This window comes from Rhododendron vialii, chromosome 7a, assembly GCF_030253575.1.
Source record: "Rhododendron vialii isolate Sample 1 chromosome 7a, ASM3025357v1".
NCBI lineage: Eukaryota > Viridiplantae > Streptophyta > Magnoliopsida > Ericales > Ericaceae > Rhododendron > Rhododendron vialii.
This window is the reverse complement of record NC_080563.1, coordinates 40,497,101-40,512,359: the sequence shown is the minus strand read 5'-3', so window position 1 is coordinate 40,512,359 and position 15,259 is coordinate 40,497,101. Positions and strand designations below refer to the sequence as shown.

The following is a 15,259-nucleotide window of genomic DNA, read 5'->3' as shown; positions in this document are numbered from 1 at the left end:
TTCACGGTCCAGATATTACTTCATCATCACTCGTTAAAAACACAGGACAGTACTAGGATACCATCCCTATTTGGGTGTGTACGCCGGGCACCCATAGAATCCCTTTGAATGAACATTCGGTGAAAATTTTATAACATCAAGATAAAATTCCATAACAAACCCATGGAAAGGAAAGGAAAATAAAAGAAAATTAAAATTTTTTCCCTTTCATTGTTTGGTTGGAAGAGAAAGAGTGAAGAAAATTAGAATTTTAAGTGTAGTGAATAGTAAATTTTTCCTCTCATTTTCTTTCTCTTTTAATTTTCATTTCCATGGGTTCCAAAGGGAGTCTAATATTATGAATTCGAGGTTTATATTACAAGTTTGTGTGTAAAACAACATGGACATCTATGCGAAAAGTGATGGATCGTGTACTGAGAACATATGTGACAAGGGTACATCTAATCTCTTTCTATCTCTTAACACTGAGGAGTGAGTTCTAGGGATGCTATCGAGTGGATGCGTAACGACCGATTTGACCTTTCATCTCAGCACAGATAGTTCGGATCGACCGATTTGACCTTTCATCTCAGCACAAATAGTTCGGATCGAATTTGAATGTAAATAAATCCGAACCGTCTATTATTCGATTAAGATCCGATCCGGCCGCTCCGCACTCTGCAGTCTCTACGGGGAGATGCTTTCCTATTGAAGTTTGAAGGACCAATCTCGCAAAATATACAGTAGAATTTACAGAAACTGATTGATGAAATTCTTATTGCCCAAAAAAAGAAAAGAAAAAGAAAATAACAGACGCAAACCAGAGCGCGAAAAGAGCGAAGCAATGTTAACGATACGCCGCTTCCACTCATCAATGGCATCGTCGCTCTCTCTCTGTCTCTCCACAGCGCATCCACGGCGGTTCAAACGCTCAAACACAGTCTTCACTACCCCCGCCTCTACTCTTCTTTACCCTAGAACTTCTTGTCTCTCTTTCCGTTCCAATTCTCAGAGCTCTACCGATTTCACTGACCCAGCGGTTCCCCAGTATTCCTCAAAACAGGTACTAACATTCACCGATTTTAATTTCCTGGAAAAAAGATTGAAAGAAATGAACCGAGCGTTCTCGAGGCTCGGTAAAGGCTGGTTCGAGTTCGAACCGTACCTGAGCCTCGATTTACCTGTACGTTATTATTCATCAGTTCATTCATGACAACCAAACCAAAAAGAAGAAGAAGAAGAAGAAGAAGAAGAAGAAGTCAACACAAGACAGACAAGCCGAAGTAGTTAATATGGATTCGAAGCGTAGAGCATTAGTGGGACTCGATTTAGAAGTATTTATTTGGCTCTGCAATGATTATAAGGAGAAAGCTGTGGTATACACAGTGTGAACCGTAGTTATGTTCTGTATTTTTTTCTGTTTGTTTATGTTTAGTAATTTTGTTGACGAAGTTACGAATAATTCTGTACCATCCACAAGTAAAATTTTGTATAGTTACGGACCTGTGGGTAGTCTCGAATTTTATGCTTAACGTACTATCATCTTTATGGTTCGACGATACTTCGATGTGTAATGTGTGTTTTCTTTGTGGTATTTGTACTTAAAATGGGTGTTTGCGGACGCAAAGACATGTTACTATATTTTGGCTAGTTATGAAAATATTTGGTTCACAAATTATTTTGGATAGGTTGCAGTAATATTGGTCAAAATTTGATCATAGCTTCTACTTTGTTCATAGCTGTAGTGGGATCAGAGAGACATTGGGATTCTTTTCTTTTTGTCACTTATGCGGTTCTTTACTTCCTTTTGGTAGTATTTTGTCCCCAGGGGAATCTGTTCCATTGAATCCAACTTTAGATAACTTCTGGCTGTACTGGTACTGGTTATACGGATATTATTTTGATATGTGTCGCGCTTGATATGCAGAGCCCTTTGAAACCTGGCTTGTATCTGGTGGGAACTCCAATTGGAAACCTTGAAGACATTACGTTACGGTACCTGACTAAGACCAAGACTGACTTATTGTTGAACCTCAATATGTGCATAATAATATGTTTTCATTATTTGAAATATAAAATGAAAGCTCATTTTTCCTAACTTTCATTTACTCATTTATGCAGAGCGCTGCGTGTGTTAAAATCTGCCGATGTGATACTCTCTGAAGATACAAGGCATTCAGGGAATTTGCTTCAGCATTACAATATCAAAACTCCACTTGTAAGCATGCGGTAGCTTTTAGGGATGTAATTAAACAATTGATTCTTGTTTCTCTATCCTTTATAATTTTATGCTTTAAATAATGCAGCTGAGTTTTCATAAATTCAATGAGTCGCAAAGAGAACATGCAGTTCTAAAGAAATTAAGAGAAGGGGAAATTGTGGCTCAAATCAGTGATGCAGGCACTCCGGGCATCAGTGATCCGGGTATGGCATTGGTGAGCATTTTATGCATCCTGCTGTCATTGTATTGAGTTTTCTCGTTGTTTGAAAATAAAAGAACAGAAGTGTGGTCCTCATCCTCTACTAAGCTGGCATACAAATAGGACTGATTTACCTAATCAGTTAAATCTGTTATTATTATTTTTTAATCATAGTTCAATTTTCTATTTATCTCCTCCTTTTTCCACATGTTAAGTTCTGTGTAATGTTCATTTGTATGGCTCTCTCCTATGAATGGCCTGCTCTGTTTAAAACTAAACTCTTTGTTTAAAGGATCTTGTAAGTTAATCAAAAGGAACATACTATATAGTAACAAATTCAATCTAAGCTGGTTCAGACTGATTTTTTCTCATGTTGCGTTGGTTTAGGTCTTAACCATGTTGTTTGAAAAATAGAAAACCTCATAATACTATGTAGTCTGCATATTGGGTAACAATTACACCAGTTAGTAATGTAGATCGAAAGAAAAAGGAAGTACTTAGCCTAGTTCTTGCCTTAAGAGTGTGCTAGTACCTCAACATGGCTTACTAATTATCCACTAAAGGTCCAAAAGGGGCACATATTAATTAAGAATGAATTCATTTTTCACATTTGTTTGATTTGTAGTTGAGCATTATATCAATAGAATCTCATCGCAGGTGAAGTTCGTGTTTTCATATCCCTGGCCCTTCTGCTATGGTGAACGCAAGAATGATATCTTTGGTATGTTGATGCAGGTAAAACTATGTGTAAATGAAAAGATTCCTGTTATTCCTATTCCTGGACCTTCTGCTTTGGTAGCGGGACTTTCTGCCTCAGGTTTGGCCACTGATGAATTCACATTCGGTAAGTTTCTCATGAATACACCACCGTTATTGTGGAAGTTTGTGAAGTGTACTTGCAATAAGATGGTATACTTGTACCTACTATCATGTGTTTCGCTCGCTGTGTACAGTTGGGTTTCTGCCTAAACACGCCGGATCAAGAAGAGAGAGGCTGATTGTTGCCGCAAATGAAACAGCAACGCAGATATTCTTTGTTCCTCCACATAAGCTGTGCCAATTCATTGAAGATGCTTCTTCTTCTTTCGGTGAGCAGAGGTAAGTTTTGTGGTTTCCATATGATAAGAAGAGTACCTTTTGTGTATGCATGTGATATGTCAACTGAAAAGAAAGGCAACCTCCTATATGTAGTTTAGAGTTATCATGTTTTATGGTATCTCAACTTGAAATGGTCTCCTAAAACATGTAACGATTAATGATATCTTCAACTCAGTTAATTTGTTATAGGGTGAGTGAATGGCAGTCCTTTTGATTACTGTTGTATCGAATACGTCTTCCAAAGTACACTCTCTGCACCATAATTCTTTCTTGACCTGATATTACCCCACAAAAGGTTTGAGACATTAACCCCTAAAATAGTAATTTTGAGCATCTTCCGAGTGTTCCATGTTACATTGACCCCCCTGGATGAGGAGGAATCCATCCTCCCGTCTAACCCACAGAATGGTATACCTTGCTGAGAGGCATTTACCATTTTCGGATGCAAATAGAGCTAAGCCTAGTATCATTCAATTTTATGGACTGTTGGAAGCAAAACTGTCTTTGCATATACACATCACTTCAATAATACTGTAATTACTCGGGTTTATATCTTGTCGATTGGTCAACTTATGAGTTTTTCATCTTATTGACTTCTTTCACTGATTCTGTTGTATTTCATCTTCTAGTTACATGGAAAAAGGTTTTAGTTCCCTCGGAAAACTGGCAAATGATGACAGCTCTTGGTACTGTGAGAAATGTACATGCCTAAAGTTAGATATGATGTATCTACCCTTTTGAGTTAAGCTTGAACCAGAAGCTGTGGTCAACCATGTGCGTCATGTTGACATTGATTTCTATGTGTCTATCTAGGCTATGTTCTTGTGTGTTATACAGGCTACAATGTTGTTTCTTAACTCTTACCATTTTGCATGACATTCATCTTGGTGTCCTTCGCATCCTTGTGTCGCCTCCTCTTACAATAATCCTTCCTACTTTTCATAAGGAAAAATAATCAGTCATAAAGATTTTTCACGTTGGTGATTTCCAGTCATGACTTAGTTTATGCAATGTGCTCTCTTTTTTCCTTTTTTCCTGCACATCTGAGAATTTTAAATAGGAGAGCATAATGAATTAGTTATTCCTTGCCTATATTTCCATACAGACTGGACTAATTATGACTGTTTATTCTGATTTTCAGACAATGCGTTATTGCTCGAGAGATGACAAAAATACATGAAGAGGTAGGTTTGCATTAACTCACAATAGACAATACCTACCTTTTCTTTGAGGTTCGATGTGTTCTATTCTATGCCTTCCAAATCCTGGTACTTCACCTTTTTTTTTTAAGAAATTCAGCTATCATGCCTGTTATGTCTCATTGATTGAGAGTGCACTTTCCCAGTTGTTGGGTGCTCCCACTCACCACTCATACCCACTTTTCCATTAAAAATTTCCCCGTTAGTCATTACCTCATATTATGGTTGTCACAATTTCGAATTTCCAAGATATTTGACTGTAGTTTTTGGTAGCATATCTGGAGTTGTTCTCTTATGATTTTCAGTTTACTAATGTGGATGATGATGCCTCATTAGTTTTGGCGTGGTACTTTGGGAGGAGCAAAAGAGGCATTCTCAACTCGCCAACCAAAGGGTGAAATCACTTTCTTAATTGAAGGAAAAGCAAATGTGGTTGAAACTCCATCTGAATCACAACTTGAGAACGAACTGAGAGAGTTGATCTCTGTAGGGCATAGCTTATCTGAGGTAGCGAACTTCTCTTTTTGCTTTACAAAGTTTTTTTTCCTTCCAATTCAGCCTGTGCGTGCAACTTACATGTTGGGTATTCACGAGGTTAGGTTGGCATGTAATGTAACTACCATCTTCAATCTTTTGCATAATTCTCTGAAGGCTTGAAAGGGACGGGAAAAGTGGTTTTAGCTTTTAGTGAATCTGAATTGGAATTGATGTAAATTTGATTCTAGTTTCATTCCAGCCTGTCCAGTTAGGATTTATCATGAAAATGGTCGGGAAGTTATCGCCTTTTTTTGAATTTCGAAAATATGCCAAGAGGCTGCAACCCCACAAAGGGAGCAACAATCAAGAAAAGAAAGTAAATCCACAGGTGGGCAAGAAACCCAGGAAGGGTTCAAATTGCCTCTGTTGAGAGCCTTGCAACCCAATTAGCTGCTTCAAAATGTCTCTTTTAAGGGACCAAAACGTCCTAGGAACACACCACGCAAACAAAAGGGTAGTCTCCAAAGTCTTGGCTCAAATATCTGTAACTACCGTCTCACGTTCCCATGGGGCACCAGCAACTTCTGATACTTAGCTCAGTACAGTCTAAAAAAAACTTGGGCATGTGAGATTTCTTTGCAGCTACTGGGTTTGAATCTCAAAAGGTACTGACCCCCATTACAGTCTGAGTTCTATTAGGTTTTTTAATTAGTACTTCAAGTTGGGCATTTATTACTCGGACTGTACTCATGCTTAACCTTTCCTGAGTTGAAATCGTATGGGAATTTATCGGAAATGGGTTTATTGGATTGGTTCATCAAGCTTGTTGAGTTAGAATCCCTTTTTGACTCTGCTAGTTTAGTCTACTTGTATGCAGCATCCTTTTCACTTTCTTCTTTTGGGTCTGCTTAGCAATTAACCAATGGAGAATGATAAGACATTCTTGCCAAACCTTACGTCGGCCTCTTGTTATATTTTACTGGCAACACGAAATGAGATCTTGAGCTCTGGCACTGGGCTGTTCCAGTGTTCAACTTAATAGTGTCATCAAGCTTCACCGGTTTCCTGGGAATATAGTACAAGATTAATTCCACCTTGTCAATTGAAAAAATGCGTCAAGGGGCAAATAGTTTGGTTTTTTGGTATGCATCAATACATGCTTCTTTTTACACTTTCAATAAATGTATTTTTGACAATTTGTTTGTTTTTTAGAACAAAGTTTGTGTTGAAATGAAAGACAATCTGCAGTACTTGGGAAATTTGATCTCATTAGCACTCATTGTATTATGCGCTATTGTTTCAAAAGCACATTTTTGTGAAGCCTCAATCATTAGAACTTTAGAAGTCACTGGGGCTTATTGTAACTGTATCTTTCTGTAGTTTCTTAATGAACGTTGATAATTGTTGACTGCAACCTAATTGTGCTTGAAGGCAGTCAAGTTGGTAGCCAGTGGAACATCTGTGAGAAGAAAAGTGGTATATTCACTTGCACTACGGAAATTTGGGAAGCAAGTTGATGTGGAGGAAGATTGATGCAGATTATCCTGTAATTACTCGTTGCTGGTATGACTTTTTATTATTGCAACCAATTCTGATGCATTTATTTTTTGTCTCACGAACTTTCGTTCGAAGTTAGCAAATTTCTGTTTTTACGTTTTCTCTTTTTCCGATGCTACCCCTTTTGTTATCAGATGGCATTGGTGGAGAAAAACCATATATTTATCTGCTTGTTTAAGGCATAGTTTCATCTGTTTCAGGTTGTACAGTTGACATGGATTTGAGTTGCGGTACCCCAGAGCAAGTGGGATTTAGACATGGTCCAGTTGATTTATTGCTAACTCCTTGGATTCCCCCTCCTTTTCAGTCCATTTTCATCCAGATTTATACACGTCAGCAAAGAATGGGGTGTCGACACTATAGAGAAGTAAAGCATGGATTGTTGCACTTAAATGCCAAGGGGAGAAGCAGAACAAAATTATGCTGTTTTTCTATGTTGCCCCTCGTTGGTTTTGGAGCATCGATGCCCCCTGAATTGTGGACCGTTAGATTAGAGTGTAGCCAGATCACAGCCTTTCACCGATACCATTATAACTACTAGTACTAATTAGAAATCGAAGACTGGAGAATAAGGATGAAGTACAGAAGATACGCAAACCTAGGATTGAGCCATCTGTTACTCGATAAGCAACCAGCTTCAGAAAATACTAGTGTTCTTTTGTATTAAGGTTCTCATGCTTTTGTATCCATCCGTTACTCGATAAGCAACCAGCTTCAGAAAATATAGGCACGAGGTAACTGGCGTTGAGCCAAACTCGATAAAGGCTCGAGTAACCAGTATTAATGTTTCGGTTTTACAATCTAAACTTTTAAATTTCTTGGGAATAGAGATTTTTTTTAAAAATATTTGCAGTTTTTGACCAGTATGCAAGCAGAAATGTATGACATTTTGACTCGTTATAGTTTGTGAACAAGCTCGAGTTCAATTTATCAAACTTCTTTTGGAAACTCGAGCTAAAACTTAATAAATAACCTTGAATGTTTTAAAACTTGATTTGACTCGACTCGTTTGCAACTATATGCGTATTGAGAGATTGTCCATAACAATGACTAGTTGAGCCAAAGAGCTAGATAATACCAAGAGAATGAAACTTTTTTTTGTTAAATACACTGAGAATTCAGGATTTATCCACCCAATAAACTAGATATCCTTCCATTACAAGAATAACAACCCTGTTCGGTTTGGATTTTGTGAGTAATGAGTAGAGAGAGATATGTAGAGAAAATTTATTGGGAATCGTGCATATGGATTTTGAGACCCAAAACGAACAAGTCATTCCCAATGTGTTTTGGGTTTCCGAATCATTGTTAGGTCAGACCAAAATGGTGTTGGTGAGTCCATCTAGGTGCTTAGCACAATCGAAGAAGAAAATTTCTAAAGAAATACATTTTTACACGCGTGTGCTCAGACACTCGTAAATTTTGAGGAGTCCGCACAAATTTGCTCAATGCGCTGAAAAATGGCGTAGCGTCCGTAAAAATATTTGAAACATACACTATGATATTTTGTAAGCAACTCAGTAATTAGTTCTATGAAAAGAAATATTCTTAAGGAAAAGTCAAACCCTTTTAATTTAAGTTTAACCATTTTATTTGCCGCCAAAAAATTTCCCGGCAAATGAAAGCTGAAATGGAAACCCAAACTCCATTTCGTCTTCCCGCCAACACTTCCCGCATTTTCTCAGGCCATTAAAATGCAAACCACCTCTCTCTCTCTCTCTCTCTCTCTCTCTCCACACGACAATTCCGAGATCCCCAAAACATGGACGTCACAGACATAGCCAAGAAGCTAGGCCTCTCGGAATCGAAGCCCGTGATCCGTAAGGCCGCCGAGCTCCGCCGCCTCTGCGACATCCAATTCGACTGTTCCGTCATCGGAATCGTACGTCTCTTTTCTACTTCTCTCACAATTTGCAATGCTTTATGTAAACAATTCTGAATTTCTCATTGTGAAATTGTTGCTCGTGATTTTGCAGGGAGAGATTTGTAAGGCCGTTATTTGCTTGGAAATCGCTGCTACCAGGTATCAAATCAATGTTTTCATAAAATTCGCGTTTCTTGTATTACTACGGTTACTCGTGACGGACACAAATTTTTTAATTAGCGGGCTCAAACCATATGTATTTCTATATTGATTGCAAAAGTCTCATCCTTATACTTTAAGATAAGACATACAAGTATGTCAGAAAACAAAAACAAATAGAAAATAGATTCCACACCCGTGTACCAGTATATTATTAGTTGCTACATTTAGAGGAGAGATGAGATTGCATGTATGTTCGTCGCCGGCGATTAATTCTATTCGCGCAAACTGAAAAATGGTTGATAGCTTGAAATTTTAGGAGCTAACATATATGTACCATTACTCATATTTTTTTGAGTTTTTTTTTATAATCCAAGGACTTGCAGGGGAAAATTCTATCCTAAATTAACCTTAAAAATTAGTATAATTAGTTGGAGTATTTAGAGTTGTGCTGTGGCCGGGCACCCTTGCACCCCCTTGTGTCCACCACTGGCGATTACATATGGTTATGTAAATACAAATGGTATATAACTAAAGAGAAATTGGTTCTGATGATTGAAGGTTTGATGTAATGGTCGATCGACAAAGCGCGATAAAGTTAAGTGGGATGTCTGAGAAGGCCTACAACAGGTCCTTCAATGCAATGCAGAATGGCCTTGGTGTCAAGTAGGTTCTTTATCATCTCAATTAGTCTTATTTTGTTGATCTTATTTCCTTTTGACTAAGATGAGACGTACTATGTAGGAACAAGCTTGATATCAGAGAACTAGCCATTCGGTTCGGATGTGTTCGACTCATTCCTTTTGTCCAGAGAGGTTTATCTCAGTAAGACACATTGTCCTTGAGCTTAATGAGCACTTTGATTTGATGCGGATAATGTTGTCATGCACATTCTTATGTATGCTTGGTTTATGTTTGTCAAATTGCATATGAGAACAATCGCTGCTTATGTTTAGCCTTTTATAGACAAGCATTCGACTGTGCATTCAAAACAACACGGGGGATGTTTAATCATAGACTCAACAATAGGCCTTAACTTCTTTTGTTGTTGGAATGGGAGAATGATGAGGACTTCGTGGATGATGAATCTCTATCCTTGGAATTTTAATTTCGTGTGGTGTTTTTGGGGCTTAGGGGGTGTCTGGACTCTGGGTGCTTGGACTCTGGGTGCTTTGTTCTTGGTGTTTTGTTTTGGCGTTTTCTTGTTTTTTCGGGTGTGATGTTTTGGTTGGCTTCTTGCTTTTCCTTTGGGTGTGGGTCTCGGGTAGCGTATGCTGGTGTGCTATCTTTGTAATCTCTTTCAAAGATTAATGAAATCTTTTTTTTTTTTTTGCTGATAAATAAAAAAACTCCTTTTGTTGTGTAATATCGTGTTATTGTTCTAGGAATTTGATTTCTCAGCTACTTGCAGTGGTTAAAAAAATCATGAAATTTTATCTGCTAGGTACAAGGACCAGTTTCTTAAGTCATTACCAGCTACCCGTCGGGCTAGTGCTGACTTCACTCGCCCTGTATTTACTGCTGTGGCATTTTACTTGTGTGCAAAGAAGCATAAGGTGCCTAAACCTCTTTCTTCTCTCTATCTCACACACAAATGTGCTTGCACATGGGACTCAAAATGTGGGCTGTGGGGGAAATGAATTGTTTCAGTTTTGTACGCAGTGCACTTACCTTAAGTTGTTATCTTCTTTCACAGCTCAAGGTTGATAAGATGAAGTTAATTGAGCTATGTGGTACATCAGAATGTGAATTTTCAAGTGTAAGAAATGCTCTTTCGTTATGAGCATTGTCATTTGTTGCCCACCAAGATTTCTTTTGTGTAAGAACTGAACTTATCCAACAAAAATTGCAGGTGGCTACCTCCATGAGGGACCTTTGCTATGATGTGTTTGGGATATCAAGGGAAAAGAAAGATCCAAGGGAAGTGAAAGGCAACAGAGGTAACATCTCATTGTTATTGCCTATTGGCGTATCATACCTTCTTTGCTGAACATGTTGCATTGTTTATCCATGCCATTTACGTTGTTTTTTTTCATAGCAATTTCTTGATTAGTAATCAGCATTAGTGACGTTGAAATATTTTTCTATTGCTGATCTCATTTTGTATTTCATCTTCTGTGGATATCAGACTTGCTGGATGCATTACCGGAAAAAAGGAGATTTGAGGATGGTGGTTATTTATCAGATGATGCAAAAGAGGTACTTATCTAAAATGCCTCCAATTGTTCTATGTTGATGATGTTGTGCCCTAGGTAATCTACTAGGTATGCCCACAATCACAAAAAGACAGTATTTACGTGGTTCCCCGTGTTACTTAACCATATGCCATGAATGGTTTTGTGAAATGATTAGAAATCAAGTAGCATATAAATTCTCTTTTTCCCTCAATTTCTCTTCAACACTTCTACTTCTCGATTATAATGAGTTGTTTGATTTACAATGAAGAATGAGTTCACATTTGTAAGACTGCATTTTCATTTCTTACAGCTTCCTGGAAAGAACAAAAAGAGGAAAAGGGCAAGCTCAAAAGAATTGGATAGATGAGCTTTTGGCGTCTAACAAGCAACTGTAAATAATGACAGCTAGGATCATGGATACACTGAACATTTTCAGAGTTCAAGGAGAGCTTGCTGGGCTGGTTAGTCTACTGAGTTTTATATTATTCCTGTTGTTTTCATTGGCTCCACAAATTGCACCACAAGGAACAGCTTGTCGTTTCATATCACGTTATCTATTTTTTGTTCCTTAGAATTCCTTTTTAACTTGGTGGTTGGTAAAATATAGGGGAAGAAGGATAAGTGGAACTTTTTGCGCTAATCTTGACTTGAGTAGAAACTGATGAAGCTTAATTCCCTCATCAATACTAGATCTAGTTGGATACTATAGATAAACACTTATATAATAAGGATGGACGGTTTTAAAAAATGTCTTCTAAACCCAAGGGCCAGGAATTTTTTGACACGAATTAATGGTTAGGATAGAGCCATATTCGGATGTTATGCCCTGAATGCCAAAAGAGCCATATCCTCTTTGGACTGTAAAAGGTACCTTCATGAAGGCATTCTTTTTCTCTTGCATCCTATCAGTCTCTTATTACAGAAAGTTCCACGGAAGAAAAAGGGAGAAGTGGTCGTGCGATCAATATAGTATTAGACAGTCAGATGAACATAATTTTCTTCTAGAATTTCGGTTTCTTCTGTGATGGTATCTTTGTAGTTCTATCTTCTATAATTCACCAACTCTAAGTACTGACTATAGTAGGAAGTTGGATGTAGTTGACATAGATGAAGCTCAATTCCTTGGTGACCTTTGGTATTCCTGCTGCAAGCAACTAACCATGATGAAAAAACTGTAATAGGCCGTTCAAAAGAAGTTTTTTGGGGTGACCAAGTTTCATTAGACAAGAAGCAGACAAATCCCTCCCCTCTTCTGGAGTGTGCATTAGTTGAGTAGATAGCTGTTGGGTCGAGACCCCGACCCCGATTCACACCTCCTAGCACAAGCACGAAAATAAACCAAGCCCAAACGAGAAATCCGAGGAAAACTCCACTATGTACATAAATCACATAAATACAAGTATGAAAAACCTCACCGGGATAGCCACAATCCGGCTTCCCCACTCCTCTCTCTCCCTCACTCCGGTGCTCTCCGACAGAATATCCGAGCATCTCCTAGGAGCCCCGCTCCCCCCCGTTGGGGGAGCTCTCCGCTCAACTCTCTCTGCTCTCTCACTGTCTCACTCAGCACACACACACAGTGCACACTTGCACTTTTACACCACAAAGGGGAGTGATCCCCTGTGGTTACACCCACCCACTAAGGGTGTATACCCCAACAATAGCATGCCTCCATACTTCATGAAATAGGTTTCAGCTGACCATCCTTTTGATTAAGAGCGACAGTTGCTCATTCAACTGTCCCTGGGAGAGTCAGGTTTTTGATGTAGTTGCTTGTAGTTTGATTCAGAGCAAAAGCCACAGGAGGGTTGTTAAGGGAAGGATTGAAGCAAAAAACACGGGGTTTCTTGCATTATTCCACTTTGTTTTATTATTATTTGTTTTGTCTTCCCGAATTCTTGTAGCGTCTAGATCGAAAAGATTTAGTACTGATTTGTTCTGTAGTTTTTTGGTAAATAATTGATTATGAAGTTCGTTTGATCACGAATGTTTAGTTGCTTGACTGATGCATGTTGCATCTCAATTACACTATGAATGAGGAGCTGTGCAAATTTCTTGCTGTTGTGCCGTAAGGATCAAACCAAAAACACACAAAGAAACACACACACCCAATTGAACACAGAGACAACGGATTTACGTGGTTCGGCAAATCGCCTACTCCACGGACAGCTGATTTGTATTTGGAGGATATACAAACTCTCACCCAATCCCAGTGTATACCCACCCAAACTCACAAACTCTCAGATCTCTGTGTTACTTTACAATAGCAAACTACTAGGGTAAATATAGGGAGGAGAAAACCCATGTTCACAGCCACTCCAGAGAAGAGAATTCCCGTTGAGACTCTTCCTCATTAATGCAGCTTTATCCCAGAGCTTCCTTTCGTCAAACATAGCTGATGGAGGGGATTTTGAGCCAATCCTCTGAAGATCTTTGACCAAAATCCTCCCTCTTGTGAAAAACATGAGAAAACTCCAATCTTCAACACTGGCAGGAATTGATTGTTGACTTTTGGAATTGCTTTGTGTTTTTTGCCCTGTATTGCTTGGATTGGATTAACCAATTGGATGTGCGAAATTGCTCTTTAGGAAGGGAGTTTTTAGGAAGAGGGAGGTTGGTTTTGGTAGGTGGTCAATGGTAACCCATGGTTATTCCTTAGTGTTTATTTGTGGTCCAATTCAGTTTAGATACGAGTATAGTACCTCATTAGTCATTTTTTTCCTCCTGAATTGGGGTAGCTTGGTTTATGCACTTGACTTCGATACTAACCATCTGCTGGGAAACTGATATTGACAACATGGTGATGCTTTTCTTCCATTTTGTTTGCAGATTTCTTGTGTACGAGGTTGGTGGCCCGGAGAATGGCAAGATCTTTTTGTGTCGATACTTTCTTTTGTAATGAGGTCATAAATCAACTTCCTTTTTCGGTCTTTCGCTGTCATGACTCATTTACATCTCTTCTATTATTATCAGTATTTTGTTAAAACAGTTCGTCGACAATTACTTCATGTTTTGATTCCTGTGTTACTTTGTTGGTGTTTGGAAATATGAAGGTTTATCATTGAGTTCTAAGAGAGTTCTTGAACTACTTAAAGAAATAGTGCTATTTGGCAATGTATTTGATGATTGACTATTTCATCGCCTTGCGAAATTTTTCCTGGTGATTATTTATGACAAAATGGGAAACTTTTGCTACAGATTAAAATTGCAATTAGCGCAAAACAATGATCAAGGAACACGCGATGACAAAATTTCATCCGCTATGACAAAAAAACGCGTATTTGGTAACAATTAATTTTCGTGTCGTGGGACCTGTTTTTGTTGAAGTGATGCGAGTCTTTGCCTGCCGTTTCTATGCTCCTTTTGGATGAATAATGTATTTGTTTACACGTTTAAGATTGAGCAAGATGTTCTTGAGTACGAATTTCATCCATATTCTTGATTCATGGGGAGGGAAAGTGAATGTACAAAAGGCAATAGTACAAGAGAGAGCAAGGGAAAAATTGTAACGACTTGCGCCAGCTGATTTGTTAACTCTTACGATAGTTCACGAATCTTTATATATAATAGTACTGTTCAATACTTTCACAAATTCCCGATGTGGGATTTTGGGGCCTCGCAATCTTCCCACCTTCCCACCTTATGATGTAAGGTCTTTGTTGCATTGTTCCAACAACTTTTCTTTGGTGGTCATAGTGTAGCATTTAACTTTGTACCGCGTCATCGGGCTCGTATACTCTGATACAAATTGTAACGATCGGACAGTAATTGTTCACGAATCCTAATATACTATTCACTACTTCCACAAATTCCCGACGTGGGACTTTGGGGCCTCAGAAAAACAGAATTCCGGTTTGAAATTTACTGGAACTGTACACACAGTGCAGAAGTGCAGGTAACTTTAATCAGTGAGGGGGCCCAGGACAACGAAACTGTTCAAAAAAACAGAGTGTGAAATGGGGAGGAGAGCCAAAAGGAACAAAGATAGTACTGTAATCATTACTAAAGCATCTTAACGAACCTACCCAAATCTCACCCAGGATCAATACATCAATCTCATCAGCACACAAAATCATAGAAATTGCCAATGTTTTAAGAGCCCTCGAATACAGATATATGGGTATGATTGTGTTTGGAATCATTTGATGCATGAGCTCGCGTAGTGAATGTTTGGGCTGCGAACGATTTAAAAACTTGAGCTAAAGCTCGGCTCGAAACTGTGTCCTTAACAAGCCGAACTTAGTTATTTACTAAACGAGCCATTTTTATCAAGTCGAGCCTCCCTTAACGAGCCGAGCTTTTTTCGAATGAGCAGAGCCAAGCTCCACT

General features: G+C 38.5%; 2 protein-coding genes across 6 annotated transcripts; both read left to right on the top strand.

Annotated features, from left to right (window-relative positions):
• The first annotated feature begins 721 nt into the window (after positions 1–721).
• Positions 722–7,575, top strand: LOC131332338 (uncharacterized). 5 transcript variants are annotated; one of them, XR_009201647.1, is made up of 11 exons: positions 726–1,042; positions 1,907–1,974; positions 2,101–2,197; positions 2,286–2,414; positions 3,135–3,243; positions 3,353–3,497; positions 4,639–4,681; positions 5,033–5,203; positions 6,605–6,736; positions 6,931–7,165; positions 7,319–7,575. XR_009201647.1 is itself a non-coding variant. In XM_058366510.1 (10 exons), the coding sequence occupies exons 1-9, from the start codon at positions 746–748 to the stop codon at positions 6,704–6,706; spliced, it is 1,161 nt and encodes a 386-aa protein (XP_058222493.1). In that variant the 5' UTR covers positions 724–745; the 3' UTR covers positions 6,707–6,719; positions 6,931–7,575. The 5 variants fall into 5 exon arrangements, 4 of the variants coding, with proteins under 4 accessions (XP_058222494.1, XP_058222493.1, XP_058222492.1 ...); XM_058366510.1 differs by having other exon boundaries at positions 724–1,042; positions 6,605–6,719; positions 6,931–7,575; XM_058366509.1 differs by having other exon boundaries at positions 6,931–7,575.
• A 749-nt stretch (positions 7,576–8,324) lies between these two features.
• On the top strand, positions 8,325–14,002 carry LOC131332340 (origin of replication complex subunit 6). The gene is made up of 10 exons (XM_058366513.1): positions 8,325–8,612; positions 8,707–8,753; positions 9,315–9,419; positions 9,498–9,578; positions 10,198–10,309; positions 10,450–10,512; positions 10,606–10,693; positions 10,882–10,952; positions 11,241–11,391; positions 13,760–14,002. The coding sequence occupies exons 1-9, from the start codon at positions 8,493–8,495 to the stop codon at positions 11,295–11,297; spliced, it is 744 nt and encodes a 247-aa protein (XP_058222496.1). The 5' UTR covers positions 8,325–8,492; the 3' UTR covers positions 11,298–11,391; positions 13,760–14,002.
• Positions 14,003–15,259: the final 1,257 nt, after the last annotated feature.